This window comes from Synchytrium microbalum (genome assembly GCF_006535985.1).
Source record: "Synchytrium microbalum strain JEL517 chromosome Unknown SmJEL517_scf0008, whole genome shotgun sequence".
NCBI classification, from domain to species: Eukaryota; Fungi; Chytridiomycota; class Chytridiomycetes; order Synchytriales; family Synchytriaceae; genus Synchytrium; species Synchytrium microbalum.
Window position 1 is genome coordinate 252,420 of NW_022158357.1, and position 27,382 is coordinate 279,801.

The window sequence follows — 27,382 nt, forward strand, 5'->3', positions numbered from 1 at the left end:
GTCCACGGAGTGCGGCTCTTGGGCTGATCGTATGGAAAATGAAGACACGGATAATAGCTCCTCGTCTCAAAGATACCCACCCATGTCATGTAATGTAGCTACTCCAAAGTCCAACATGTCGACACTCCATACAGCCTTGTCTTGGGATCTGCTTCAACAACGTGCCGAGCAAGATCAATCAAATGGTAATAATCAAATGCTAGTACCTATACCGGCCATATCCAACAGCAGTCATACCACGAAACTGACGCAACCTTGTATCAAGAGCATTCAATTATCCATATCAAATCATGTAAAACATCCAAAAATACCTAAATCACCTAAATCTCTAAACGCCTCCTCTGGATTTATACCGCCCGACTTTGCTGTATTAGGTCTACCACCATTACCTCCATCGCTCTACTTGGTGCTTGTCAAAAACTTCTTCATATATTTCCACCCGGCCTTTCCGGTACTCGATGAACCCACTCTCCTCAATACGATCTTACCATTTATATCACCAAAGGCCAATCCAGCGTTGATAGCAGCCATATGTGCAATCGGAGCAACGTATTCCAGACATCCAGCCTTGTCTGATGGAGGTAGAAGGAAGTGGTGTACTGTGTTCGTAGAAATAGCTCGGGAACGAGAACGTAGTATGCCACCTGGACAATGGGGTGACTTGTCCATTTGCCAAGCGAGGTTGTTACTCAGTGTGTTTGAAGTTGGATCTGATGCAGCACATCAATCCGCAACTTGGACTTGTAAGTACCGCTTCCCATTGACTTTGAAGCAAGGATGCGTTAAATTGTTACAAATGACTGATGGCTTTTTCTAGCTATGGGAAGATATTTGGCAAACGAATTTGAAGAAGATCATTTATCACTCCTTGCCCCAAGTTTGTTTGCAGGCGCATCTATACTACCAAGGCAAAGACAGAGGCAAGTTCATCAGATTTGTTTCTTGCATTGCTGTCCTGACACGTTTGGTGTTTATAACAGGGCTTGGTGGTTGTCGTTGTTTGTAGAACTTCATGGATGTATCGCAGCGGGTCTCGTCCCATCTTTAAATGAGATGTTATACTCTACGACACCAGCCTTGACACCACCGACGACAGCAGTCTCTCCGTCGGATCCTACTTCGCCTTGGTGTCAGTCCCTGAGTCAATTTGACGCTCAAACAGTCTTTGATTTCGGAGCTATGGCATGGACTGATAAACTCATGTCACACACACCGCAAATACTAGATCGCTGTAATGTAATATCCGACGGCGCAGAAACTCAAGCGCTAGTGCAACTAGTGTTCTTGGGACGACGAGTATTGAGACTGGCACGAGTCAGGTGTCCTCCGTCACAGCCAAAGGATAACAGCAACAACACGGACTCGCTACGGGACAGTTATAAACCGGTTGCGCAAGTTTTGAATGTATTGCTCATGGACATTGTGATGCTTCATGACGCACTCATTCGATATTATGATGCGCTGCCAAGCAGTCTGAAAATCTTCCCTAACTTGCAAGTACTTTCAACAGCAGGAAGACTATGGTGTCTGGAGAGCTCAGGGACCCGGCCAAGTCCAGCAGCCGTTGCTATAAATATAATCTTCTTTGCTATGATTGGAGTTCTTCAGTAAGTCGTGATATGTTACCCTGGACTACATCATTCATGAACTAATTATTACACACGTACTCAGTCAACGCCGAGCGTCAGAATCAACATCGTCGACTACTCCACTTCCATCTGCCATCCACAATAATGTAGGTACCGATAATCTACCAAGTTCCGCATCATCCGCAACGACAGCCCCTTCAACAAACTCAGAGACTAACGCAGAGGGATCAGACAAGATCTTCAAGGTAATAGTTTCTCGACCATTATGCCAAGATCAACCCGTTGTAGAAATGTGGACTCCCATTGATATGTTGGTCATGGCGTATCGAGGACACTGTCATATCCTACACCGTGTATACCACAATACTCTTCCTTCCCTATCGGTCGCACCACCTCCCGAACTTGTATCGACACCGTTTTTACAGACCTTCTTGTTGCCACCTGCCGCAGCGTTACTTTCTTCAAGTCGATACTCTAGGGTAATGGTAAATGGACTAGATCCGCGGAATGTATTTGGAACTTCAACGCATGTAAATAGTGAGGAAGGAAGTGACCCCACCAGCACTGGTAGTACTGGAGGTCTCCATACTAGTGATGGATCAACACCGGATCAACAACCACTACTCTCTGTATTCTCCAACATAGCTGCTAGCAACATTAATGCCCTTCGAACCCTGCTTGCAACACCCTTGAACCAAGCCTCTTGTGGTACTGTACCAGTACGAAGTGCCTCTCACATTGTTAATTCAGGACCGATATTAAGCGGTCATCGTAGACATGAGGAAGTGGAACCATTAGCAGCTCTATTGATTCCAGCTCTTGAAGATGCTGGACGTGTCTGGCCGATAGCTAGCACCTATGCTCAAAACTTGCGGGCAGTAGTATTATCTATTAGAGATCAACTACCTCCTCCATCTCATCCGTCTCTATTTGCTAATTCCTGGGATGCACTAGCACAACTTAGGCGATGAGGACGATAATATGGGTACTGCCGTTACTGAAGAATTAGGGCAATTTCCGATGACTGGTGGTGTGATGAATGGCGGTATGTGCGGATGAACTAGCATATATATTTTTGAAGTCAGCACCTCTTTGACTAACGTAATATGATTGAATCGGGTCGACCTGTGCCCTTGTAACATGAATACCTTGAAAAAAAAAAAAGTGTTTAAAGCAGCGTTGAATTCGTGTATAACTATCTCTTATGTATCACGTATGCCGCAGGAGAATGAAGAACTGGCGAATTATGTAGAAGCTTCGACGGCTCTTCTCATTGGTCAGTAGTTGGATTCTACTAGAGACGTGCTCGTTCCATCTGCTCTCAACTAGCAAAGAATGACGTACTGTCTTTTTAACCTTTGAGTGAACGACATGCTGAGTATCTAGCACATGGTATCTATTGAAATGTCTGTAAAAATGGACAACCTTGCTACACAATTTGGGACCTGTCTTGGACATTGGCTTTTCTTGGTGATACAAGAGAAACACGGTTTTAAATTGCAATGGTCGGACGTTTGGACGTGAGCAAATTTACTTCTCCCACTAGTCCACCATCAAGCCAGTCAGCCTTCTCTAGTGGATGTTATAAAATTGGGGTCAGGGGGGACGTTTGGCTGCAGTTTAGCCTTTTTCCATTTTATTCTCTCAGTTATAAAAAAACCTAGGCAGCACAGGACCAACATTGTAAGAGTAATACATATATGACACAGTAATACACAGCTGTTGAATATGCGACACATGCGACAACGGTCATACCGGATAAACCATTCACAACTGACCAACTATGGAGGGGCAGAACAGGAGAGAGGGAGATGCAGCACAGGACCTACAATTTAGGCAGTGTATCATCTATTCCACAAGAGTCACAGGACACGTCTATGAATCACATACACGTAAGCAGGACCAGATGGTCCAAAACATCAAAGTGTATACACACTACTAAAATCACATCATATCGCGTTTTCTATGTTTACCATAATAGTTTACACGTTTATACTTTTATACAAACTTCCATCACCGTTATTACGTTCAAAACTCTTCTTGAGGAACATAATTGGGATGAATAACAACGATAGGATCATTAGAAGGAGCCCGTGGGTCAGCCTGTTCACCTTCAGCACCATCTGCCATTAATCCAGTCTCCCTCAACTCAATCAATACATTGTCACGGTTTATGAGACGTGATAACACGGCCTTAACCTTTTTACGTTCAGCATGTAGCTGCTCTTCAGTCTCGATATCATCTTCTTTACTTTCCATATACCAATCAATCAGCTCAGACTTTCGCATGCCTGCTGACCCGTCTTGAGATCTACCTTCATGACGAGTGATTTCTGCTACCACTGCATTAGATATACGTTGATACTCGTCATATGGAAGACGGAGTTTGGCACTAGCACGAGGCTCATCTGGTCCTTGTCCATCTACATCCATTGGAGCAGCATCTGGAGCTGCTGGTGCACCACCTGCTTCACCTTCAGTGTTATAATCCATTTCCATAGCAGTAGCTTGTGCTGCTTGATGGAGTCGTTCGGCTTCTTCAGCAATGCGAACCAATTCTGCGTCATCATCCTCATTCATCTCTACATCGTCGTGATCAATGTGAACGATTGAAGTTCGAAGCAATTGTGCTGCTTCTTTGACATAGTGTATGTTGACCTATGGTCACAGAGGCGTTAGCATTAAATTCGAAGACCAACCATTGAGCAAACACCTACTTCTTGGTCACAGTGCATCTTGGCTAATGCTTCAGACAATCGGATCATACTCTCCAACTGACGGACTGTAATACGATATGATGATCGATTCACACCTGTAGCGTGCCAAAAGAGTGAGCTGTAATGTTCAATAGAAGAATTGTAGAGATTTCATTACCCGTAGAATCTTCTTGTCGTAGCTGTCGATATTGCTTTACCAAGTATTCACGAGCCGCCACAGTCATCTAAAAATCGAACCGCAATGTGAGCGAAAAACCTTAAGCACGGTCTTGAAATAAGGGACCACCTTAGGCTTCAAGCTCTTGGCGTATCTCAAGTAACGAGCGAGCTGATCTTGACTGTATTCTGATTGAATACCCTCATCACGATGTCGATGGAAGTTGACAATATGACGAGCAATGTTGTAATCAGTTGTCTCATCACAGTCATCCAAGATCACAAAGAACAAGTCGAAACGAGACATGATAGGACTCGACATTTGAATGTTTTGCTAATTGGGTTGAAAGTTTGGCAAAGATAAAGGATACCACAAGGATCTAACCAGGCGCACCTTGAGAGAGAGCTTCTTGTCATAACGACCATGAACTGGATTCGCCGCAGCCAGAATGGATGTACGAGCATTCAGAGTGGCCTGAATACCCGCTTTAGCAATACTGATGGTTTGCTGTTCCATGGCCTCGTGAATGGCAACTTGATCCGTTGTATCCATCTTGTCGAATTCATCAATACAACAAATACCCTAGTTTGAGATGATTATCAGATAATGACCATAGAAATTGAATCGATCTCCTACATTGTCGGCCAACATTAGAGCACCAGCTTCGATAGTGAATTCCCCTGTCTCTTCATCTTTCGTGACACTTGCCGTCAGACCTGCTGCGGAGGAAGCCTTGCCAGATGTGTATATAGCTCGAGGAATAAATCTTGACACATATCTATGTAGTTGAGCCAATGTCAGCGTTTGAAAACAAAACAAGGAAGAAAACAAGTTGTCCTACTTCAGGAATTGAGATTTTGCAGTAGACGGATCACCAACAATACAAACATTGATGTCCCCACGTAAATGGATGCCTTCAGGAGTTACTTTATGAACACCACCCAACAACTGAAGCAAGACTCCTTTCTTAATTTCCTCATGACCTAGTCGATCAAATAAACATTTGGCGGTGCACCTTTTTTGTCTAGAGACACAAAACCCTTACCGAAAATGTGAGGTGCAACACTTCCAATAAGTTTAGCATACAACATTCTGTCTTGTTTCATTTCATTCAACTCTGCGAGTTCTTCGTCAGAGTAAGTTTGCAATACAGCTTCAGCAGTCAGCTCTGCTTCTTCAGAATTGCTCAAGCCAGCAGGACCACGAGCTTCGGCTGGTCGAACAAAACAACCCAAGAAGGTGATCTTGTACGTCAAGTCACGAACACCGAGAGCTTTGAGACCAGAAACACCATCACCATTAGTGTTTGCTATGATGGAGAAAAATAGCGTCGGTGTATGGTATATAAACGATCAAGCCCACGTTTCAATGCCTACCTGAACCACGACCATCTTCGTTACGACCACGTTGTCCTTCAACACGACCACCTATTAATAATGTGTCTTGGAGCAAACCGAATAGGACTCTTTTGTCAAACATCAATTTCACAAACCAGCAAGCTGAGTAATGTCAGGCACAACAATAGGAGTTCCAGTAATAATGATCTTGTCACCAGCCTTAGCAGTCTCAACCACTTGATTACGCAAGATGATATCCATACTACGTGGCATAGCACCACTTGGTACCTCATTGGCATTCTCTATTCAGGCCGAAACAAGAAAAAATGTCAGCAAACTCAAAAGCCAGAGATGGCCTTGCTCACAATATGCGTTTCTACCTTGCACCCGAACTTTCTGCCAGTCAGCAAACTTGGATTGGGCCAATACTACTTCAAAGCCCAGTCTATTACCACAAGTAGCATTGGAACAGATGGTAGGTTCCGTAAACTTGAATTCTTGTTCGATGTCATTCATAATAGTTCCACAATCTGGACATCGGAAGGTACCCCACAGAAGTTCTGGTCGAACTTCAGAAGTACGAGTCACGGTGCCAGATACCGATAGGAGAGTTCCCAACAAGTCAGTTCGTAACTCTCTTAGTCTGTGTTGGAAAATGAATGAGAAAAAACGGAATCCTATTTGCAATCTGGATATACGGAATCACCTTCGAGTAGCAGGAATACCATAAAAGCTAACCCAAAACTCTCTCAAAGTACCACTCTCAGTTGCAGCAGATGGACCTGCACCAACACGCAGATATTCTGGATCATGAGATCGTACGAGATTCTGTACTGCTTTGCGCAAATATGGATCAAGACTATTACAGTAGGGGTTGAAAGCAAATCAGCCAAAGTGAGAATGTGTGGTTGAGCATTTGAGCACTTTGATGTACTTACCGATAGTATTGCTGCATAATAGCTTTAGCAACTGTATCATCACACTGTACCAATTTTTCATAGTCAACATAGATGGTTGTTGACTCTGAAGCTCGTAGACCCTTGATCTGCTCAACATAGTGATGCGTTCCTTGTTCATCTTCATATCTATATAAATAAATGGTCAGATTAATCATAAAAACATACACTATTCCAACCAAAATAAACTCAAGTTTAACACCAAACCAAGACACAATAACAAGCAGCACTTACTCATCCAAAAAGTCTTCAAACTTTTTACGAACTTCTTCAGCCATAGTGTCACGAGCTTTAGGTACTTCATTCGCGGCCATTTCCATTGCAATGGCAGCCATTGCTCTCCTGCGATTGATTTGTGATTGCCGTTGTTGTGATGACATTGGAGGAGCAGCTCCAACTGAAGTCAATCCAGGTGCATCGGTACGAGGAATTGATGATATTTCTGGTCCAGCTGCCCGCATAGTAGTATCTCCATCTTCTGTATCAACGTCGAATCGTATTTTGCGAGGAGCCTGTTGAGTACCATTATCTTCTGTTCTAGGTTGACTTGACTGCTCTTGTGCAGTCAGCATGATGGCTAATTATCTATAAAATAATGGGATTGCCTTCTGGTTGCTGTTCTCGTCTGTTCTCGTCGAGCTCACTTGAGCGCAGTCGTGTTTTTTTTGAATTGAAAGGGTAAAGAGGTTCGTGAGGTAAGGAGTAAAATGACACCAGAACAGGAACAGAGACGGACTGGAACGATAACGCGCATAAACACGGTGATACTTCAGTAATTTGGCATATTTTCATTCTAAAGTCAACGTGTTTTCAGTAGTATGGCACAAAATATAAAAGGATATATAAAATGAGATCATTCTCCCAGCATTCCAAAATAGAAGCCTCCTGTTTCGAATCCAAAAAAGACCCTATCTATGTTTATCAATTGGCAGCAATTATTGGTGGTTTGTCATTCCACGGTTCTGCTCTTATATGACCATTGGTTTTGGATACTCCTACTGGTGGTTCTCCTTCAAGGCATGGGCGCTTGGAAGGATCAAGTCGTTTCCCCCTTCCAAAGTCCACATAACCTTCATCGTCATCATTCTCATCATCACTATTGATGATTAGTTTTCGTGGTTTGGCTCCTCCAGAAGAAGAGCTGAGCGTGCGAGAGTGATGACCATTACTAGTAGGTGCTGGAGCTGTGGTGCTGGTCATGGTCATCAGGGAACTTAAATTGGTCATAGACCTAGATGATAGGTTTCGGCGCAACACAACTGTGGCTGTTGTTGCCGCTTCCGAGAAGTAGTCCAGCCATCCAGCGTCAGACGAAGGAGACATTTGTGATTGTTGGTCTAATATCTCTTGTTCGCGACGTTTGGCTTCTCGTTCTATGCGCTGCTTAAACCATACTCGCCAAGACGAATACTTGAAGAAAGAAGAGTTTGTGTGTTGTTAGATCCTTGAATCTGGTACGAAAGAATAACGGCAAAGGCAGAACTGGCTCTCTCTGAGACAAAACTTACTTCAATCCTAGCTCGGGTCTCAGTTGCCGATCTCATCTTGGTATATTGCCGCCACACCTGAACGACATCCGACTTGCGACTCTCAATAGCCTGAATCATATCTGTTCTACGATTATTATCTTCCAAAGCCACGAGCATCTCATTGCCCTTTTGTGTAGTCTCTGCACCATGCAACAACCAATCTGGCACTACATTGACTTTACGAAGAGCAGGCACCTCACCCATCGCAATGGTATTTGCACGACGCATACGACCTAGTCTGTCGGTGGTTGGACCATCAGGTTGTCGTAGTCGATGAAGTAAGATGGCACCATATCGACTTTGAGGGTTTTCTTTGAGTCGGTCCTGTTTATCTTTAGGTGGTCCCATATGTTTAAAGTAGCCATCCCAAGACAAGTTTTTTAATTTAGCTTGCTTTGATATCAATGCCTTGGTACGGTTGGCGAATTCGACTGTTGATTCACCAACCCCTCTGGTTTCAGGAGCCATATACCATACGTCCGCTACCAGTGCCCACCTTGTCATGAGAAACAAGAGATGAGTCACAAATGTCTGGGACGTCCTAAACCAATATGCATCGGCCCATTTCTTGTTGTATTTGATCGCGACTGGGCATACGGCAGCATCCAGTTCAAATGCACCTTTGTGGAAGAGCACCGTGTATTCGTTATTGACACAGGTACCCTCCGGGAATATTAAGAGTGGGCTGCGACGGACGTCACGGGTATGCTGTTTCATCTGCAGTGGTACATAGTGTCGATCATTCTTTGCAGCACGATCAAAGATGAGTGAGCCATTCAGTGCCAAGACACTCTTCAAGAAGAATCCCAGGACACCTCCATGGCTTTGAGCTATTACTGCGTGAGGAAAGCCATTGGCTGATAATACGATATAATCGATGAGCGAGGTATGGTTTGCTACGAAAATATGTGGTTTGTCCAACTTTGGCTTTTCACCGTGGTATGTGATTTGAGCACCGAACGAGCGTAAAAATGCATTGGTATAAAACATGAAGAGGGAGCGCTAAGAAATGGTGGAAAAATTTGGTCAAAATTGTCAAATGTTTGATAGGAACTGTGTGAGTGCTGCAGCGAGGATGATAAATGTCAAAATCACTTGATTCATACCTGCCACTCTTCATTTTCAAAGTAAAGAACGACGGGTAACATTATAAAAAATAGTAATGAGGCGGTTAACAATAAGCATAATCTGCAAAATGTTGTGAAAGTGGATTGGTTAACAAATTTTGCCATGTTGCACCATATTGAGTTGTTGGCATAGAGGTGAGGATGATGCCATTGATCAATTGTACGTAGATCCAGTATTTCTCATTGTTCAAACTGCGATTCTTTTGTATGGTTGTCAACAATGAAAAATGTCCTGATCTAACAGGGTTTTGGAACCAAACACCAAGCAGTAGAGAAAACTCTGGCAAGACGAGACGTACCGATATGGGAATAAGACACAGTATCTGAATAAGAAGCCACCAACATAGAATGGAGCAAACAAGATTTCCAGCGAAAACCTTGTCCTTGGTTCAGGTTGAAAGCATTTGGAAAAGTCATCACTGGCAATCGCACTGGCTCCATACGTAACGAATGCGAGGCCATCCTCTAGAGCAAATCTAATACATCATACAGAATACAATTAGTAAAAACATGCCATTGACCAGTAAATGAATGACTTGCCCTTTTGTTTGCTCTTCGAGTCTAGGTAAAAGTTCTCTGTTTGCCCTATTGGGATTTGTAGTGGAGCTATTGAGATGTGATAGTAACCTGTCATTCTCAATTGCAGCCATGAGCTGGAAGTGTCCTCGTTTGAGCTCAAGACTTTCGATTGAGTGTGGTTGAGGTTGGGACGGTGTTGAGACTTGAGAAAACATGTCGGGTGAAAACGAATTGGTTTTGACGCTATCAGCACCAACGTGATGAAGCAGGAAAGATCTGCAATCCACCAATGTTATCGTCAAGTTGTCAATTGTGCGCTAGATCTACGTGTCCAGTTTCAACGCAAGTCAAACACGAGTCGCGTGATGGAAAACATATATCAACCGCCAACTGTGATCAACCACCTTGCGGTTTTAAATAATTCTAACTATGTTCTATTCTACATACAATTTTGTCTACTTGTACATCTGCTAGAGTGTCTGACTTACTACTTGTACAGGTTTCGATATTCTGGGTCTGTATCTCGCAGACGTAATTCCACAGCCAGCTTCTCCATCTTCCTCTGCAGATCTCGTTGAGCTTCTGCATCTCCTTTGAATGGCTCAAACACTGATTGGAAAGATGCAGCTGCTTCTTTACCCAATAGTTCAACCATTGCGGATACTTCTTGTATGGCTTGTCGAACAGGCTTGATCTTTTCTGGAAAGACTACTGGTCCTGCTGTCGACAAGGCTATAAAGAAGCAAAACACTATTTGACGGAGCATGACGACTCGATCTGCGGTGGTGTACTCTGTGAAGACAAAGCTGGTTGGATCTGTTCTAAACCTCATGGCTCCTTCGATGGAAGCTAAGAGAAGCAATCCGACAAAGCGAGCAAAACTACCATAATGAGCACGTCCTAGAAAACTAGTGAAGAAGGTGTAGGTTGTGCGTACTTTGAGGTGTTTGATTGCAACAACATTACATACTTGCTAGCCAAAAACATGAGACCAGTACTAATATAATACATGGAGTAATGCTGCAGAGCATGGAGGATATAGTCTCTTTCTGTCGTGCAGTGTGTACAATCAAATACGGCGTCACCGAGTTTGTCTGTAAAGGATCCGAATCAGCACATTTGTTCTTTGTACAAAGGGAGGTCGGACACCGACCGTAAGCAGCACGACGCGTTGGATCCTTGAGAACATCGTATGCCTTTCGCATTCCAAGATACATATTATGCTGCACATCAGGAGCAAATTCCTCAGACACCTACGGAGAAAGGAGGGTCAGTAAAAACCGCCAGGTTCTTGATGCGAGATTGAGGTTACCTTGTCTGGGTGATACTTCAATGAGATTTTACGATAAGCAGCCTTGAGCTCTGCGTCAGGAGTATAAACAGTCACGCCGAGTTTGGTATACAAGTTTGGAGGCAAATCATAAACCACCTTTTGTAACAAAATACGGCGCGATTTACTAACAGATCATTGACGACAGTACAGTGAACTGAATGCATGAACAAGACGTACCTGCACAAATGTGAACAGCAAGTAGCCGACAACAACCAGCGTATAGAAGAAGGAGTAGTCTTGCCGATAACGTGGACTATTCTCAGTAGGCGGGGTCTTTCCTCTGAAACGATAGTAAAACCACATCACAGTCTTTGTAGCAAAATTGGGAATCACATTCCACAGAACAATGTTTTGGAGCAGAGTGAAATCCATGTCAGACAATCCGTCGAACTCTTGCTCTAGTTGGGAAGCCCAATAGGAAAGCGTAAGGTAGCCCGCGTTGTTTGAGTAGTACTGTTTGCGTTTCTAATAATGTGATGTTTTGAAGTTAAAATGTGAGCATAGTGAAAGGAAGGTTGAGCTTGCAATAACAGGTAAGACGGCAAACAATGGGGTAAGGGTTACCATCCTGGACGTGTTTTATTCGCCTATTGACCACTGGAATCTCACTATGATGCGAATCCAAAGCAAAAAGTGTTGTTTCGTTTTTTGACGTGCGGACACCTTGACATATCAGAGGCCTTAGAGGGATTCGTAGAGATAGTTGAGTGTTTTCACGCGTCAATAATCATTTCCGACGCGATTCACAAGGAGTTCTGACATGGGTTCATCGCTGTTGAAACTTGACAGCTCTAGCGAAGTTTCAATCTTCAAGTACATTGGAACTTGATCAAAACTGGTGGAAGTGGTAGTTCTTGGCGATTTTCAGATTCACTATTAGCCGAGATTCACTGTTGGGTCTCGTGAAGGTACGGTCTGCGCATGCTTGCACACAGCTGCTTTTTGCAATGTTCAGCAGCGAAGCCCCAACCATCGTCTGAAGTTTCTTTTTATAGAATCCGCATAATATGCTAACAGTCGAGGATCCACAAACTTGTCCTATATGCAATGAGGACATTCCAGCTGCAGATATCAGTCAACATGTGAACAATCACTTGGATCAGAGGCCTGCACCAACAAAGGGATCCAATGGCGGTCAACTCAAACAAGCTACTATATTCGGTGCATCATCGGTCCCTAAACCAGCTTCTGGATCTAGTAAGACTCCTACGGCATCTTCGCAGAAACGTAAACGGGAACAATCAACGATCACGAGCAACGTTAGCCCAGTATCATCGTCGAATCTCCAACCACCACCACCTCCAGCTTTGGACGATATCGAATTCCCATCTTCGAAACGTACGGCTCAACAAGGGCCAGCTCAGCACAAGTCTGGCGCTCCGTTGGCAGAGTTGGCAAGGCCATCTGATCTCTCATCGTTCTTTGGACAGCAACAGGTAACAGCCAAAAGATGTTATTGCCTCTCGATACGAACCACTTCTAACAAAGCTACGAGTTATAGGTCTTGGGAGAAAACAAACTCCTTCGAAACCTCATCGAGAGTGGACGTGTGCCGTCGCTCATATTATGGGGTCCTCCTGGTTCTGGTAAGACTACGTTAGCCAGGATCATTGGTAAAAAGACAGGCGGCTTCTACAAGGAAATGTCGGCTGTTCAACATAATATTAGTGATGTCCGTTCCTTTATTGATCAGAGCCGTAATCATCAAGCTTTACTGCCTGGCCCGAAGCCAGTACTGTTCCTCGACGAGGTACTACTCTTATTTCGTGGACTGACGATGCTTCTTTGACGCTTTTGTTGTTGCTTGATAGATCCATCGATTTACAAAGGCACAACAAGACGTGTTGCTACCCGCAGTGGAGCAAGGGTCTTTTACTTTAATAGCAGCGACAACGGAAAATCCTTCTTTTCGAGTGAACAACGCCTTATTGTCTCGATGCAGAGTATTTGTGCTGGAGCGACTTGGTGACGAGGACCTTGTGCCTCTTCTCAAGAGAGCGGCAAGAATAAAACTAGGTCTGCCAAATACTACTGCAAAAACAACCGGAGAATCGTCCGATCAAAACACGTCAGATCAAGATATTGATGGTTTAGTTGGGCCAATCGCAATACCGCTTGAAGTCTTTCAGTACCTTGCTAGGATGTCTGATGGTGATTCTAGAGGTATGATGGTATCATCTTGCTTTGCGGCTCTGTCTCACTCGTTTCCTAGTGGCCATCAATGCTCTTGAAATGGCGCTTGATGCCGTCAAGACAGAAGACGTTGAGAGTCCTCAAGTATCTGTATCATCAGTTAAAGAAGCTCTCAACAAGGTTCATTTGCAGTACGACAAGGATGGTGACAATCATTACGACTTGATATCTGCACTTCACAAGGTGCGTGACATTAAGTGAACCAGGATTGTTTGAATGATTTATTCAGTGTTTACCATAGAGCATGCGAGGCTCAGATGCTGATGCAGCCCTCTATTGGTTTGGACGCATGATATATGCTGGGGAAGATCCAATATATATTGCTCGCAGACTCGTGAGGTTTGCATCAGAAGACATTGGAGTAGCTGACTCTAGTTGTCTTCAAGTCGCCATGGCGGCACTTCAGGCAGCTCAAGTTATTGGGTAAGTTAGGGAGAATATCGAGCCCTCCCCACCCTCACCATTTTCACCACAGGGTGCTGTAATAACAAATCTCTCGATATAGTATGCCAGAATCGGATTGCATTCTAGCCCATGCTGTCGTTCATCTGGCCAGAGCACCAAAAAGCATCGAAGTGTATAAAGCCTTGAAGCTAGTAAAACATACGGTAGAGAATGAGCCTGCTTTGCCAGTACCTTTGCACATAAGGAATGCTCCTACTCGTTTGATGAAAGATTTGAAATACGGGGAGGGTTATGTATATACGCCAGACGCACCTGATGTTCACCAGGACTTTCTTCCCCCACAGCTCTCAAGGAAGAAGTTCCTTGGAGTCGAGTAATTTGCAAAGGGGGAAATACTTGCATGTGGTTGTTTATATACAGCATATAATGTAGAATTGTTTGAAAGCTCTGTACAAATATAAATATCGTCCTCACATGCAAGTCCGCTTCGGTCGTTTATTACGAGCCACTGCAAAGTCCAGAAGATCCTGCACGAATTCCTCAGGCGAGACTTTCGACAGATGCAATATCTTTAGAAAAGGAGAGAATTTCAGGAATCTTCTCAAATCTGATAACTGTTTTCATAGAACTCACGTCTCCAAGAGACGATGTTCCTTGTTTAAATGATAGCCCACAATTCGAGTTAACTTCCAACACATACGCGCTTGGATCATCCATATCTACACTCCTCATATCGACGCGCCCATACCCGTCACCGCCAGTAGCAATGTATGCTCTCCGTGCAATATCTATGTCGGATACAAGTCAGTCTCAAAACCACAGTATGCAAACAGATGAATTGTTTTTTTGTTTCACCCTGAAGCGTGGCTTGCCAGGCTTCCGGAGCTGCATCATACGAATACAGTTGATTTTCACCCTGAGCTGGCATATTTCCTTCAAGATCATAGCCTTCCCAATATTTGGCAAACGCTAGCAGTCTCTGATACTTGGATAGCGATTTGTTAAAGACCCTTTCTGCAACGACGTATACTTTAACGCCGTATTCTACGTCTCCTGAGCAGAGTGCAGTGTACTCGCGGCCACCTAGGAATTTTTCGACAAAGACACCGTGTCCAGTCTGGGCAAACACACAAGAGACCTGTTTCAGTGCTTGATCCAGCGTTTCGCACACTGAGCTTTCACTTATACATAGAGATCCGTATGAGACGTCCGGTTTCACGATCATCGGCCAGCTAAAACGAAACAACATCAATACAGATCCAAAGTCCAATTGCTAGAATCATACCCAATGATTGAAGCTGCCTTTTCCAAATCACATTTGGCACTCTCCTTGTTGATTTCCACAAACGGACTTGTTGGTACATTGTGAGCTTGCAGCATTGGTTTCAGAGTAATTTTAGAGGTCGTGTTATAATAAAATCTTGATCCAGATCCAGTAAAAGGAATTCCCTTCTCTTCTAGCCTCGTCACAACGGACAGACCAGGATAGTGATCATCTTCGGTTCCATCGCAGAGACAGAAGCATATGGGGGCGGGCGTATCATAATGTGGTTTGGTAAAGTGTTTATCGAGGTCGTGTCTATACGATGCGAGTGTGATTTTGATGATTTCGGCACGAGGGTAACCCAGATTCAAGATAGCTTGCTGCAAATCTCGATTTCCTTCCTTTCCGTATTCGTGAGCCAGCAGAACTACGCCCAGTAAGTGTTAGATCACGCACGACCTTCGAATTCAGAGAACCAACCAAAATTCAACATATCTTGATTCAACAGAAGGACATACCATTCTTATCTTGAACATCTAAAATATTTGCGGTTCCCTCTAGGATGTAAACGTCTGGAAGTGTTTGATCTGGTGGTTTCATCGTGCTCGTGTACAAGCAAAAACACAGATGTGATCAAGAGTGTTTCGCGTCGATCGCAGAACTTTAGCGAATCGTGTGTGGAATGTGTGGCGAAGGTTGTACACTTGATACGATCATGATCTTTGTTCGCTGTGTTGATAGTGGAGCAGCTGTCGCGTTGTGTCGACTTTCTTCAAAGCAAGTTCATTCAGAAAAATCACACGCAAGATGAGGAAACAAGGAGTTCGCTCATCCTAATCGCTGAAAGTCATCGCTGGATCTTGCCTCCTATTTTTGTATATAGAGGCAGTGGCTGCTTTCTCTCTTCTTGCTTCTTGGTCGGGCTTTGTTAATTTTTGGCTCTGGCAACAATTTACCACCTCTAACACCAACTACGACAATCTAGCCTAGCACGCTCGATTACCAAAGAGGCTAGCTTACACTCCCTCTAATCTCTATCAATGATGGTCAACGAAGCGTATCCACAGGTTCACTACCCCACTCAAACAATGAAGGCGGGACAGCAAGCCTACCCACATATAGACCAGATGCAGATACCCACCAAACCGATACCTATAGCCTCACAGGAGCCCATACAGAACTTTCCCTCATCACAAACGCCAGACGACGACATTTGTGGCGCACTATCCTCACAGCAGCAGATACAGTCATATCAAGTAAGTTCACGCGTGAATAAGACGTGTTTTTGGAACGTAATCTGATCAACTTCGTTGTGTGTTGTGTAGTTAGGGAATGACAACGGCAAAGGCCTTACACCAAGTGCTGTAGGAACAGTACGTCTTCATAAATAAGATAATGCTATCGAAAGTTGAAGACTTCGGCGTGTTGACGCGTTTGCTTTTCCACCTAGTCGTATGCTTGGGGAACTCTGACATTTGGCATGGGTAGACTACTCGAAGCAGCTGAATTTGCTGGGAGTAAAATAAGTGGTGTTTTAGGAATCACTGAACCCAAATATGCCATGTACCATGAAGATGCTCATATACAAGCAAAGGAGGCGAGTTGATTCATATCTTCCATTTCAGAAACTCCGTTGAGCTAAGACCCTTTCCACTTGTTCTACAGATCGAGGAAGATAAGAACTATGCATATCTCACGCAGCAAGCCTCAGTGCTTAAACAAGTGCTCAAATTATCACCTCCTCCACAGAGATCAGCTATAACTGACGAAATGGTTTAACTGCTCAAATGTAATACTTTTAACGTTCTCAACATGTAACCTCCTCAACGTGCGATCACTAACGAGGCACAACACCTAAATGTGACATAGAATAATTTGCCTCCATACTTCTTACTGATCAAACAATAGAAAACAAGTGAAATCCTGGGATAATAGTAGAGTCTTGGTGCAGAAAACTTTGTACTTTTATATTTTCGTCGGTTTGGGCATGCGAACTACTTTCCAAAGTGTACAGATAAGATCAACCTCTCACAGGCGGCGCTACTAGAATCACAGAGTCTCCTCGCACAAATAGCATATCATGCTCTTTCTTCACGGTCTAGTGTTTGTGAGAAAACTTACAAGTTAGTAAATCATGAAAAACGTTGCAGCAGGTAGTTGTTTACTGTTAGAGATTGATTCTGTGTCGATGGATCCACATCCACTATAGTTATTGTTTCCTCGACATCTCCCATAACGAGATTCATGTGTTGATCATATGCCTGTTAGGCGAGACTTTTGTTAAGATTGATGTTGACGATTTAAGACACAAAGGAACAGATTTGAGTATAGAGACACGGCTCCAAGATCGACCGCCACAGTGTATTCATTCAGAAGAGCAAGGCCTCCGGTATGCATCTCTGCATTATGTATAGACAATCACCAAAAACATACTTCGCAACTTACATGCAGCTTTCCACGCAATTCTCTGTCTCCACGCATCTTGACGAGGATTCTTTCATCAAGTGAAAGCTTTACTAGATCCAGGGGCTCTGTAACCACGCCTTCATCGTCTGCCATATTGCGATAAAACTAGCAAGATGAGATGTGAAACATTGTATCAAACCAAAGAAGTTCACAACGAATTTCAAGCATATTCTATATTTTGAGTTTATAATATGCTATCGTTAACTAGTTTTTTATGGAAGAATGCGGCAATGAAACGTAGGGCAAGTCTACAACTTGTCATAGTATCTAATGATTGGAGGGATGTAAGCAAGAGAATGTCGAAGAACATGCGAACGAAATAACAGTGAAAGATATGTGACGTACCGGTCCAAGGGTGGAATTTCAGGGGTCAATCCCTTGCGTTTACGGACATTGAGGACGATTTCTTCAACCTTGCTACCCTTCTCCAATGGCGAGCCGTTGAGTAATTGCCAGTGATCGAACACACCTAATCAACGAGAGAAATGTTGCGTTAGTCATTGTCGAAAAAAAAATTCCCAAAAATCGACGACTGTAAAGACCGCTAAACTTACACTGTGGGAAAGCTTGGCCACCAGTGTTGGCACGCAAGTCAGCAGTGAAACCAAATGATTCCATAACTGGCAAGTAGGCCTTGATGTTGTATAGTGGAGTACCGATTCTTTGTTCTTCGGCAAAGACGTGACCACGACGACGATTGAGTACACCATAGATACCACCCATAGCAGATTCTGGACATTGGATTTCGCATAGGTATACTGGTTCCATCAAACTTGGGTTGGCAGTTAAGACGGAAGCATAGATGACACGACGACATGTTGGGATGATTTGTCCACCACCTCGATGGATGGCATCAGTATGCTGAAAAGTGGTAGATGTTGATTAGATGGTTGCTGAGAGAGCGATTAAATTTGGTTTCTTCGCAACCTTACAACAAACTCACCAAGGTAACATCAATAACGTTGAATCGAATACCACGCATGTTTTCTTCAGCCAGACAACCTTCCTTGGTAGCCCATTGGAAGGCAGCAACACAAGAATCCTTAATTTCGTTCAAGTATTGCACAGCCTTGGTCACATCAACCAACAAGTTTGGACCTGAGGTATCTGGACCAAAGCACCAAATCTTACGTGCATCAGTGACGTCCCAACCATATTCGTCAGCTAAAACACGAGCACGTAACTTGAAATCATCACGAGGGCCGATTTTACCAGATTCGATGACTTGGGCCAACTCTTCTTGTAAGGGTAGAGCCTTCATAAAGATACGGTTGTGTTTGTTGGGTGACTTTGATAGACAGACCATAGTGGATTCGACTTGTACGGTTTCACAGAATGGTACTACTGGGTCTCCTGTTTTTATTGGTACACCTGCGTGATCTTCTTCCAAGTCCTTTAGACAAATTTCCAAGTGTAATTCACCAGCACCAGCGACAATATGTTCACCAGAGTCGGAAGTAAAGCACTGTACACAGGGATCTGACTTTGATAGACGTTTAAGACCTTCTACAAGTTTTGGCAAGTCGTTGGGGTTCTTTACATCTACGGCTACCTGCACTACAGGTGATACGGAGAACTTCATAACTCGCAAGTTGTGAGCAGTTTCCGAGGTGGAGATGGTACCAGATTTGAGCAAGAATTGATCAATACCGACCAAACCAATAATGTTACCAGCTGGACAGTCTTCAATGGCTTCGACGAATCTACCCATCATGAGTACAGTTCGTTGCACATTCTTTACAAAGAGATCATCCTTCTTTCCTGGAGTGTAGTTTGGACCTTGGATACGGACCTTCAAGCCAGCCTTTACTGTTCCAGAGAAGACACGACCGAAAGCGTAGAATCGACCTTTATCGGAAGTTGGCACCATCTTCGATATATATAACATCAGTGGTCCCTTGGGATCACACTCACGGATACCTTGGGCGTTTTCATCATCCATTGGACCTTCGTACAAGGTCTCGCAACGGTATGCCTGAGCAGTAACTGGAGATGGCAAGTGGATGACTATCATCTCCAATAATGCCTAAGACGAAGGAGGTATGGCATGAGTTAAAATCCGATTGCCAAATGTTCGAGAAAAAATACTCGAAAGCTAGTATAACTTGGGGTCCAAGGTACCAAAGTGTGCTGAACAAAATTGTGGAACAATGAAAACTCACCTCAGCAGCTGGCAAGAACTTCTTCATGACGAGCTTCAGTAAGGCCTTTCCTTCCAAATCCTTCTCTTCAGACTTGAGTACAATGTTGAGCTTTTCCAACATCTTGGGGACTTCGTCCTTTTTAAAGTTCATTATGGCATCAAAGAGCTTGAAGATGGGATCAAGGATAAACATATTGAAGGCACGCTCCAATTGTTTTCCAGATTCATCTTGACCTTTGGTAGTCCATTTCTTTGTAGCAGGGTTGAAGTAGTTATCACCCCATAATCGAGCCATCATCTTGTCCTTGTCAGCACCAAACTTCTTGGCGTATCTGGCAGCGAATTGACGTAGAGTGAAGGCCCAGCCGTGAAGACCGGAACCGAAAGCGACGGTACCCTTTTCTGGGTAGACTTGGACGTCACCCAAGACTTTGTCGTTATATGTAGCGATGATGACGTTGACGTTTTCAACACAACGGGTGAAGTTCTACGCGAATGAAAGTGTTATTGGATTAAAGTTTGTGTGCAAGTGGGGGCTCATGCTTTTTTTTACTTACGTTGTACAAGTCTTCCTTCGTCAATTGCAATTCTAATAGAGCTCGATCGACTTTGTTGATGACCAATACGGGTTTGATTCTTTCTGCTAGAGCTTGTCGCAATACAGTTTCTGTTTGCACACAAACACCTTCTACAGTGTCGACGACGACCAAAGCACCATCAGTGACACGTAAAGCAGCAGTGACTTCAGATGAGAAGTCAACGTGTCCGGGTGAGTCAATTAAGTTGATCAAGAACTCACGACCTGGAAAATTGAAATTCATTTGTTTGGTTGGTTAAAAGGAGAATCCAAGGCCACAACATGAGGTCTGGATAGTGATATACAAATGGATACCTTCAGTCTTTTGTTTGACATCGCCGACATCTTCTTCAGGGAGCTCAAAGAACATGGAAATAGCGGTAGACTTAATGGTGATACCACGTTCTTGTTCATCAGCTCGAGTATCAGTGTAACGAGCATCACCAACTTTTTGGGAGGCAATAATACCAGCGTGGCCAACAAGAGAGTCCTTTTACCGATTCAAGAGAAACGAGTTACAATCATGGCAAAAGCAAAGGCTTGAAAAAATAACTACTTACAGTCAAAGTACCTATAATGGAAGTTGGCAAGAAAAAAGGACAGAAACAACATTAGTAAATTATTCTCAAGCTTTCTCCTCAGTCCAGGGATAGAAGCACTACTTACTCTTGCCGTGGTCGACGTGCTGACAAAAACGAAAAATGTTAGCTTAAGATTTCAAGCGCAATAACAATTAGGGGACGTAGAGAACAGAGGACGTACAGCAATGACAGACATGTTACGGATATTGGTCCGCTTGTCCATGAGGGCACGCACTTGGTCGATAGTAAAATTCACCTTTCAAATAGGAAAAAAGGTGTAAGTGAACGATAGGTACATTGCCAGGAGCCTCTGAATTGCCATAGGCTCGGTGCCAACGGCGAGCCATTCGAGAATGGTCAGAATATAATGTTTATATAAGATCGGTCGCGGACCTTTTGAGCTCATTGATGAAATACATACCATCTTTGATGTTTCTCCTTCTTGGGGACTAGGATCAAATAGATATAGTAGATCCTAAAAGGGCAACTAGCCTATACAGAGGAGGCGAGAAATCGTGGGAGCTTATAAGAGACTTCGGTTTTCTGCAAAAACGAAAGTGTGAGTGTCTCCTCTGACAAAAGTCTTCTCCCCAAGCATCACATCCATCCATCCATAAAATGAACAGGAAGAGAGGAAGAGACAGCAGGAATATGACAGGTTACGCATGCGATCTCGATAATTTACGACATACCGCTTTTACGTCTCTCGTTTCAACGGCAGCCTTGAAATGTGCCTGAACGGTTTTGAAAAGCAAGGTGAAGCAGACGAGGAGAAACGTCGTTTTTTAAGTTAGGTGACTTAGCAGAATTGCATTTCTAAGCTTTACTCGGCAAATGAACAAATAAGAACATCGCTTACCGCTGCAGCAACTTCCAACTTTCTGTTGGAAACTTTGATAAACAGAAACTTTGAACAAAAACTGCAACCTCGTTTTACATGCGGTCGGTCGTTGACGTACATAGATCTGAATTATTCCACATAAACCAGCAGATTTTGGTCCCGTTTCTTTGAAAGCGATTGCCCCTCGTCCTTTGACTTGCTGGTGTTCACTCTACTAATCACGTTACAAAGCCCCGTCTCTGAACCCCACTACATGGACCATCTTACCGCCATCAATGTGCTAGGTAGCGTGCGGTTCGCTTGCTAATGCCTTTGTGACCTGAACTGACCACTTTCAAATCGATTACAGCAACTAGCTGGAATGTTGGGCTTCAGCCCTTTGTTCAGCAAGATCTCAGCAAGATCTTTCAGGCCGAGAATATCTATGCGCACATTGTATGTGTCGGCATACAGGAGTACAGCAGACATCTATCTTCTTTCATTCAAGGTGTGTTTCGGTGGAATGTGGATTGAAACCCACCACAGTCGGACTAATACCTTCACGACGTCTGAAAGGAGATACTGCTGCATTGCACTCATGGGAATCTGCGCTGATGGCCGCTGTGAACTCGTCTGGGGACCGGTGAGCTACTTGACCCACTTTCGTGAAACCAAAAAATCTAGCGAGCTTCACCCAAAGCTATGTAGCGTTGGTGATTGCTAAATGTCTTCATCGCTCATTCTGATAGCTACATATCGGTCGGGACTAAATTCAATGGCACTGGAGTGCTGTTTTGCTTCATTCTGAGGGAGCTTGAACCAAGGCTTGTGGCTTCAGACTTTGCAGCTATTGGGTACGCAAGCAATGCTGTGCTGTACATTACACCAATGTAGGGGTTCGAATCTTGCGGCTGGGCACTAACAACACTAACGAATGACGTAGAACCGGATTTGGAATTGGAGCATCCAACAAGGGAGGCCAAGCAATTCAACTCACACTATATATACCATCAGAAAGTCGGAACACTTACTCTGACTTGATGACCATCACAATCTGCTCGAGTCACTTCCATGCCCATAAAAAGAATGTGGAGCGCAGGAATTCAGATTACAATACAATCATAGCCGGCTTGTCCTTCCCAAGATATGAAAGAGTCATGGATTCTACGATGCAAACAAAGCAAGATCTGGATTCCATCAAAGGATTGTATGTGCCGACCGATGAGACAAACACGCTGTTAGACGCGGACGTCCTTGTGTTTATGGGGGATCTAAATTACAGGATGGATGTTTCAGAAACCGTGATCCGGACAAGGATAGCTGAACATTCGCTGCAAGATCTAGTGCCCTTTGACCAACTCATTGCTCAAAAAACAATGGGCAGCATATTTGTGAGTCATTTACAATGAAAATTGCTTGATGAGAGTCTATATTTACTCTTCTCTTCCTTTTGAAGTATATGTTTTTGGAAGGGCTGACGTCCTTTCCCCCGACGTACAAGCTCGAAGTATCCGAGGTAAAAATTGATAGTTTTCAAAATTCAATCCACATAATTAATACGAATCCATCCTGACAGGTGGCTTCTGATCCTGTCAAATATGATTCCAAACGTGCGCCGGCTTGGACAGACAGAATACTGATCCGGATGCGAATAGTTCATGATTGGTTCCCCGTGAGTTTATTCTTAAATAATTTTCAGAATTTATGTATTTATCTTTATTACTGCCCCTGTGTGATAGTTTCTGGAACAAGGTTGGGACGCAATGTGTGGCATTGAAAGGAATATTCCGTCTCTTGACCTTCCTGGCGCCACCACAGACGAAGAAGATTCTGCAGACGATGCGGATCTCGCAAATCATAGAAGATCACGAAGTTTTTCGCTTTCAGGACAGACAACACCACCATCAGAAGATAGCCTTAGTCTCCTGTCGCGTGGAGACAAGGTACACTTTCTGGACGTCTTCCGATCAAAATCACCAGAGCAACGGTCATCGTCCAGGTCTCCATCACAATCTAGAAGGACCTCCTTAGGTGATATTTTAAAAGCCCCCCTTAACATATTGACTCCTGGGCGCGTTGACCCTCCAACCCAGCAAATGACACCTCCAGAGACACCCCATCTTACGCCAAAAATTAGCATCGAGCATGAAGGTTCAGAACCACCGAAAGAAATGCCGGTAAAGTTGGTACACTACACGTCACATCCTTGGGCAGTTGGAAGTGATCATCTTCCTGTTTCAGCCTATTTATCTATAGATACAGCACTACTCAGAGCTTGGCAAGGACATGCGAGTCGCTCACCCTCCACGAATGTTATATTTCCCAAACATGATCCCGATGTTATCATGTCCAATCCCGAATTCAATTATGCAGACACAGCTATACCCGACTTGGTAACCTCACCCGATAATGAAGCATATGCAGAGGAAACCTTCTTGGAGAGGTCTCCGTCGGTGATTACTTTGCCCGACGAGTATAGGCCTAAATCCGGACATGTTGATGTAGCCGACCTGCACCGATCCCCATCTGTGATTGCTCTTCCAGACGAATACAGGTCAGCAGAGGAAAGTGAACATCTTGGAATACCAATGAATGTCGTTGAACATACAGGTTCCAGTGACGACGAAATAACGCTATATCTCACCATGGGAAGTTCACCAGCAGCTTCCAGTGTGGTCTCAAAGTCTGACAGTATAAAGTCGCTTGTAGATTTCAGACTGGAGGACGACTATTCGGATAATCAGGTGCTTCATTCTAGCGAATGGCCAGGAGCAGAAGGAAAGAGTGTAGTCGATTCTGTCGACATCAAAGGAACGATAGTAGCAGAGCCACCAGCAGATGAACTTGAGGCAAGCAAGCCTCTCCCCGCTAGTAATGGTGAACTCGAGAACCGTTCTACTGATACAAATGTTATTCAGCCTACTGTCTTTGACTTGCATGATTCCGAAATGAACGATGATAATATGCAAGCCATGTTAGCGCTCGCAAATATCAGTAATCGTAGCATACAGTCGCTCACATTAGACACAAGAGAACCAACGTCAGAGGATGATCACATTATTAGTGCATTCAGCTCAGTTGATGAACCACACGTACAGAAAAAGCATGTGATAAATCACGTCTTGCCGATGGATCAACCGCCAAACGGCAGCAGGGAATCTGAAATGTTGTACTTGGATGATATTGAGACTGCTATGGACACCTACTCAACACTATCAGCACCTGATGGTATACAGTCGATAGATTCCGTCAGAGAGCTTAGATTTGATGACATCAACTCTAGACAATCAGAGAACTCATTGAATACCATTGACGATCACAATGCAGAATCAAAGGCATTGGGGGCCGTAGTGGAACCAGCTGTTGAGCGTTCGGCAACAATTGCAAATATCAGTAGCGTCTCGCCGTACACGGAGAGCCATATCTCAAAGGCATTTGGCTCTGTCATTGAAGCGCCCATTCATAAACACCATACCCTTGGACACGTCTTTCCTATGAACTCAGCCGACGATAATAAAGAGTCTGACATGTTGAAGATGAAGGATAACGATTATTCAACAAACAGCACATTCCATACATTATCAGCTGGTGATGGTATCCAACCTGTAGATGCAGTTAAAGAATTCAGGATGGATTATGATTCCAATTATGAACAGCCAACAGGAGCCACTGGCATAACAGACGGTCATGTCATGAGTGCTGGCACTCGAGGTATCGAACCAATTACAACTCATAATGATGAGAATATCAACACTCCCTTAGCTTCAGTCATCACAGCTACCAATCAGAATATCCCTGTACGAACAGTTGAAACTATCAGGCAGCCAGTTGTCGCGCAATTGAGTGTAGCCAATAGAATAAAGGAGTTTGAATCACTCAAGAAATCCGAGAAATCATTCCGTAAACCAGATCCCATACCAGCCACATCAAAAGCACTCGAAATACTACAGAGTAAAGCTGTGGAGGTAACGGTGCCCAAGGCTATGGAATCAACTGTAGCTGAGCCAGTAGCCGAGGAAGAAGTGCCAGCATCGTCAACTGTTAAAGATGTAGAAGACCCGGTCGGGAAGGAGGAAGTGTCTTTAAATGTAAAAGAGGTATCAAAACTAGAAGACACACATGCCGTTGGAACTGTAACTCGAGAGATTTCAATGTTGCCAGTCGAAATAAGCTTGCATGACTTGGGAGTCAATAAGGAGGCTACGTTGACATCAGTAGAGCCTCAGCGCGCTGTGACATTCACCCCGTTGATTGATTCTGCCACGAAAGGTGTCGGAGATGAAGTAATACCCACTGAAGCTACAGCTGTAAAAAGCGAGGTCCCTGAATCTCCTGTAGCAAGTAAAGACGTAGAAGTGGAAAGCAACGAGAAGAGAGCTGATAACAATGAGAAAGCATCCTCAGTACCAGCAGATGCTGAAAAACTGCCCGGATCATCGACAAAGGAAGTCCTGAACGTATCTGAGGATTCTAGTAGTCGATCCCTACTGGAGCATCTCGTACCTGCAGACGTAGCAGTCGACATGGAGACCTCATTTTGGGTGTTGTTAGCGATTTCAATGACCATAGAACTCGGTCAAGTTTTTTTGTAACAAATTTGTAAAACGATAGAGCATGTTTTTCTTCTGCTCTTCAAATACATATATTTAAATGTAATTACAAGAATGTGACAGTTGATTTTACAAAATGATCTTGCAGTTACTTGGACTGGAGCAATTTCTGGAAGTCTGCTTCCAGAGCTGGAGGCAGTCCGTCCACGATCTGAGCATTGAACACTTGTGCAAACGCAGTCCTGACGTGTTTCAGAGTATCCTGAACAGTGATTTCACGGTTCAATTCATGAGAGAGGGACGTAGATGTCTTGTCTGCTAGTCCACAGGCGACAATATGATGAAACCAAGACAGATCAGTGTTGCAATTCAATGCAAATCCATGCGACGCGATGTGTCGTGATACATGTACGCCTAACAGATAAAGTTGGTCACTAACACTGAGAGCTTGAAAGCTTGTCAAACTAGTTTACCAATTGCAGCGATTTTGCTGCCCTGTACCCATACACCAGTATCTGGAGTGGTTTGAGCACTGACATCATACTTCAAACATGTTTGAATTAGGCACGTTTCCAGTGCCGCGACGTATGATCTGACGCTCATCTAATGATTGGTTTTAAGCGTTGCTATTGACCGGCGACTGTCATCATCGAAATCACGTACTTGATACTGGCGCAAGTCAAGTATAGGATAGCCGACCAGTTGGCCTGGGCCGTGAAATGTCGTTTGGCCTCCTCGCATCACCTAAGACAGTCAAAGGTTGGTTAAGAAAGAGTTTAATGTTGGAGCAATACACGACACAAAACACACACCTCATAGTAATCGGCACCCAGATCACGTAGCCTTCTGCCTTCAGTATGAGCAGTGCCCTTGATACGCCTTCCAGCGGTATAGGTAGGCGGATGCTGCAACAATAATAACATGTTTGAGTCTCGCAATGGAGAATCACGTCGAATTCGCGCCTGTACTAGAGCAGATTGAAGTGCCAGAGCCCGAGTATATGGAATCGATCCCAAATATCTTGAATAAATGGTCGGGCATGTTGTCATTTCTCATCCAACTGGAGGTCTAAAAGTTAGAGTGTAAAGAAGGTGAAGACAGTCCAACCCCAAAGACTTT

General features: G+C 44.0%; 9 protein-coding genes across 9 annotated transcripts; 2 read left to right on the forward strand and 7 right to left on the reverse strand.

The window, feature by feature from the left end:
* Positions 1 to 3,617: 3,617 nt before the first annotated feature.
* Positions 3,618 to 7,328, reverse strand: SmJEL517_g02085 (uncharacterized protein; the record flags this gene model as incomplete). Its single annotated transcript, XM_031168013.1, has 14 exons — positions 3,618 to 4,247; positions 4,307 to 4,401; positions 4,464 to 4,530; positions 4,593 to 4,796; positions 4,857 to 5,045; positions 5,100 to 5,241; positions 5,305 to 5,446; positions 5,509 to 5,772; positions 5,840 to 5,890; positions 5,956 to 6,102; positions 6,181 to 6,443; positions 6,507 to 6,659; positions 6,739 to 6,885; positions 6,991 to 7,328. 14 exons carry the CDS (start codon positions 7,326 to 7,328, stop codon positions 3,618 to 3,620), a joined length of 2,832 nt encoding a protein of 943 aa, XP_031026039.1.
* Positions 7,329 to 7,677: 349 nt separating this feature from the next.
* SmJEL517_g02086 (uncharacterized protein) lies at positions 7,678 to 9,433 on the reverse strand (the record flags this gene model as incomplete). The annotated part of the gene is made up of 3 exons (XM_031168014.1): positions 7,678 to 8,166; positions 8,265 to 9,287; positions 9,392 to 9,433. The coding sequence occupies 3 exons, from the start codon at positions 9,431 to 9,433 to the stop codon at positions 7,678 to 7,680; spliced, it is 1,554 nt and encodes a 517-aa protein (XP_031026042.1).
* Positions 9,434 to 10,354: 921 nt separating this feature from the next.
* SmJEL517_g02087 (uncharacterized protein) lies at positions 10,355 to 11,831 on the reverse strand (the record flags this gene model as incomplete). Its single annotated transcript, XM_031168015.1, has 7 exons — positions 10,355 to 10,358; positions 10,420 to 10,839; positions 10,902 to 11,025; positions 11,085 to 11,184; positions 11,244 to 11,360; positions 11,442 to 11,729; positions 11,829 to 11,831. The coding sequence occupies 7 exons, from the start codon at positions 11,829 to 11,831 to the stop codon at positions 10,355 to 10,357; spliced, it is 1,056 nt and encodes a 351-aa protein (XP_031026041.1).
* Positions 11,832 to 12,271: 440 nt separating this feature from the next.
* On the forward strand, positions 12,272 to 14,239 carry SmJEL517_g02088 (uncharacterized protein; the record flags this gene model as incomplete). Its single annotated transcript, XM_031168016.1, has 6 exons — positions 12,272 to 12,700; positions 12,766 to 13,014; positions 13,076 to 13,427; positions 13,477 to 13,640; positions 13,699 to 13,880; positions 13,963 to 14,239. The coding sequence occupies 6 exons, from the start codon at positions 12,272 to 12,274 to the stop codon at positions 14,237 to 14,239; spliced, it is 1,653 nt and encodes a 550-aa protein (XP_031026044.1).
* A 93-nt stretch (positions 14,240 to 14,332) lies between these two features.
* Positions 14,333 to 15,726, reverse strand: SmJEL517_g02089 (D-alanine---D-alanine ligase; the record flags this gene model as incomplete). Its single annotated transcript, XM_031168017.1, has 5 exons — positions 14,333 to 14,431; positions 14,496 to 14,650; positions 14,718 to 15,094; positions 15,148 to 15,553; positions 15,645 to 15,726. The coding sequence occupies 5 exons, from the start codon at positions 15,724 to 15,726 to the stop codon at positions 14,333 to 14,335; spliced, it is 1,119 nt and encodes a 372-aa protein (XP_031026043.1).
* A 488-nt stretch (positions 15,727 to 16,214) lies between these two features.
* SmJEL517_g02090 (uncharacterized protein) lies at positions 16,215 to 16,732 on the forward strand (the record flags this gene model as incomplete). The annotated part of the gene is made up of 3 exons (XM_031168018.1): positions 16,215 to 16,382; positions 16,452 to 16,499; positions 16,577 to 16,732. The coding sequence occupies 3 exons, from the start codon at positions 16,215 to 16,217 to the stop codon at positions 16,730 to 16,732; spliced, it is 372 nt and encodes a 123-aa protein (XP_031025962.1).
* Positions 16,733 to 17,146: 414 nt separating this feature from the next.
* SmJEL517_g02091 (uncharacterized protein) lies at positions 17,147 to 17,685 on the reverse strand (the record flags this gene model as incomplete). Its single annotated transcript, XM_031168019.1, has 3 exons — positions 17,147 to 17,224; positions 17,292 to 17,387; positions 17,572 to 17,685. 3 exons carry the CDS (start codon positions 17,683 to 17,685, stop codon positions 17,147 to 17,149), a joined length of 288 nt encoding a protein of 95 aa, XP_031025963.1.
* A 155-nt stretch (positions 17,686 to 17,840) lies between these two features.
* Positions 17,841 to 21,116, reverse strand: SmJEL517_g02092 (uncharacterized protein; the record flags this gene model as incomplete). The annotated part of the gene is made up of 10 exons (XM_031168020.1): positions 17,841 to 17,859; positions 17,938 to 18,061; positions 18,147 to 18,453; positions 18,536 to 19,618; positions 19,755 to 20,222; positions 20,293 to 20,537; positions 20,628 to 20,802; positions 20,873 to 20,883; positions 20,979 to 20,997; positions 21,075 to 21,116. 10 exons carry the CDS (start codon positions 21,114 to 21,116, stop codon positions 17,841 to 17,843), a joined length of 2,493 nt encoding a protein of 830 aa, XP_031025960.1.
* Positions 21,117 to 26,411: 5,295 nt separating this feature from the next.
* On the reverse strand, positions 26,412 to 27,312 carry LIP2 (lipoyl(octanoyl) transferase; the record flags this gene model as incomplete). The annotated part of the gene is made up of 4 exons (XM_031168021.1): positions 26,412 to 26,677; positions 26,737 to 26,866; positions 26,927 to 27,007; positions 27,076 to 27,312. The coding sequence occupies 4 exons, from the start codon at positions 27,310 to 27,312 to the stop codon at positions 26,412 to 26,414; spliced, it is 714 nt and encodes a 237-aa protein (XP_031025961.1).
* Positions 27,313 to 27,382: the final 70 nt, after the last annotated feature.